Genomic DNA, 2,217 nt, shown 5'->3' on the forward strand with positions numbered 1-2,217 from the left:
TGCCACAAATTCTCCTAAATCTCTCGTACGCACAACTTAAGATCAAATCTGTGCGTACGAACAGTTCTCGCATGAGGCCCGGTGTGTTCACAACCTTTCAAACACCTTTGTGGCAGCACTGCAGCCCCTATTTTATACATAAATTCTAAAAAAAAAAATAAGCATAAAAAGCTGAGCTGGTCATCATGATCCCTATATGCTAGGCACGCAGCATAATGTCCACAATCAGGATGGAATGTGATTATGGCTTTTGTATTGGAGGAAATTAAAATGAGCCCTGGATCTTTTTTTATTGATTCCCTAACCCAGAGGAAAAACAAAAACACAATAAAGCAAATAATGAGGGGAGGAAGGAAGAAGAGGGATGCTAAGAAATCCTTTTCTAAAGACTTGATGCTTTTTTTAATTTATGAAGATCTGAACATGGGATTGAAAATATATGAGAAGTGAAGTTTCTCTTACGTAATGTTGCTGTGATTAAATAAAAGTCCTCTTTCCCTACAAACAGGTGGACCTCCATACTCTGAAGGTCCTGACAGGGATCGCCACTCAGGGCGCCGTCTCAAAGGAAACTCAGAAGGTTTATTACGTCACCACCTTTAAGCTGGAAGTCAGCACTAATGGAGAGGACTGGATGATCTACAGGCATGGCAAGAACCACAAGGTGAGCRCAAACAACAAAAACTGAACTACTTTTAAACCTGTTTTGTCTTTTTTTTTCAATTTATAGCCTCATCTGACTGAATACTTTTTGTACGTGTGCGAATTATTTACTCGTAATTGAGGGGGAAAAATGCTAACWTTTTTTTTTACCAGAAAAACATCTGGTGACACAGATGCTTCAATAAGTACCCTCATGGAAGCCGTAGAGAAATAGGAGAAGGAAAATCTGCAGCTGCAGTTGACCACAAGCCCCGAATTTAACCAGCTTCTCCATTTATAGTCGTTTGGTCCCGTTTAAAGGTTTACAACCAACCCAGAGCGAACACACGTCTCCAATCTCTGAGTCATATTTCACGTCAGATTTACACTTTCTTCATTTCGCCTTCAAAAACCACATCTGTCTTTTGTTGTTGCGTTTCTGCTGATTATCGAGCAGGCCTATGTGTTGTTTCTCTCAGAGGTGTAAAAGCACGATATACGGTCAGAGAATGGGCTACATTTTTGTGGTTTTCAGGTAGAAATGATGGAACCAGTAATTAGAGTCTTAATGGTTGAAGCAGCTATTAAATAAATGGAGCTGTGGCTGGTTTCAGCGGTTCTGGCTGGTTTTTCCATCACAGCCGTTCTCCCAACGCTACGTGGTCGCACATGATTGTGCTGCGGTCTAGCGCCACGTCTAGCTTTGTGCTGTAAATCCTCATTTTTTTAATGAACAATAATGCATACGCACACTCAGACGTGTGCGTTTTCCTCAGCAGAACCATCTGGGATCTCTTTGTGGACTACAGATCCCATAAGTCTCTTATTGAAAGCTAAACAGATGATAAATCGACACAGCAGCATAAGAAATGTCAAATATTTTGAAAGATGATGTAGTAAAGTGTCAAAGGAGGTAAACTTACAGCAATTCTTTTTTTTATAGTTAAAGTCTTATGAGATTTTTAGATAAAATAGCTTTGAGTTTGCTGTGATATGCAACGTAAACTGTTTTTTTTTCTGAAAACTAAATGCATTGAAAACGGATTTATAGAAAGGCGAACCAAACTGTCCATCATTTCGCTAAYATGTTCTTTTATAATGTCCGTCACATAGCAACTGGAGTTTCTGATGTCAGGCTGTAAAATGAAACTGTAAAAAATCCAATATGCAAAGCAGATTAATGACCAGTGTTTTGAGATTAGTCGCCGGTGTAACCACCCATAATCCCCTTTGATTCCCCCATAACCCTGTAAAGCCACCTCAAGCTGAATTCCAAGAGATACAAAGAAAAGTGTGTGTGTGTGTCGGGTTTTTCCTAAAAGTGGGGACAATTTCCCCCCAAAAAAGCAGCCTCATGGGGACCAATATGAATTGGTTTGGGTCCAAATGCAAATTACGGTTGTAGGGTTAGGTTTAGGACCAAGGGTTATGTTAGTTTTAGGGTCAGGAAGGTACCTGTGAGGTTAATTATAGGGTAAATGTCAGGGTTAGGATATAAAGTCTAAAAAAAATGAATGGAAATCAATGGAAGGTCCCCACAGGGTTCAAGAACATACGTGTGTGTGTGTGTGTGTG

At 39.9% G+C, this 2,217-nt stretch overlaps 1 protein-coding gene across 1 annotated transcript in view; it reads left to right on the forward strand.

The window, feature by feature from the left end:
* The window catches only part of LOC106526995 (neuropilin-2), a gene marked incomplete in the record, with an annotated part of 146,560 nt that overhangs the window by 65,007 nt on the left and 79,336 nt on the right, over window positions 1-2,217 (forward strand). Inside the window, 1 exon segment of the mRNA XM_014021745.1 lies at window positions 509-664. Coding sequence (XP_013877199.1) covers window positions 509-664 — 156 coding nt within the window.

The sequence above is a fragment of the Austrofundulus limnaeus genome, unplaced genomic scaffold, assembly GCF_001266775.1.
Source record: "Austrofundulus limnaeus strain Quisiro unplaced genomic scaffold, Austrofundulus_limnaeus-1.0 Scaffold303, whole genome shotgun sequence".
Taxonomy (NCBI): Eukaryota; Metazoa; Chordata; class Actinopteri; order Cyprinodontiformes; family Rivulidae; genus Austrofundulus; species Austrofundulus limnaeus.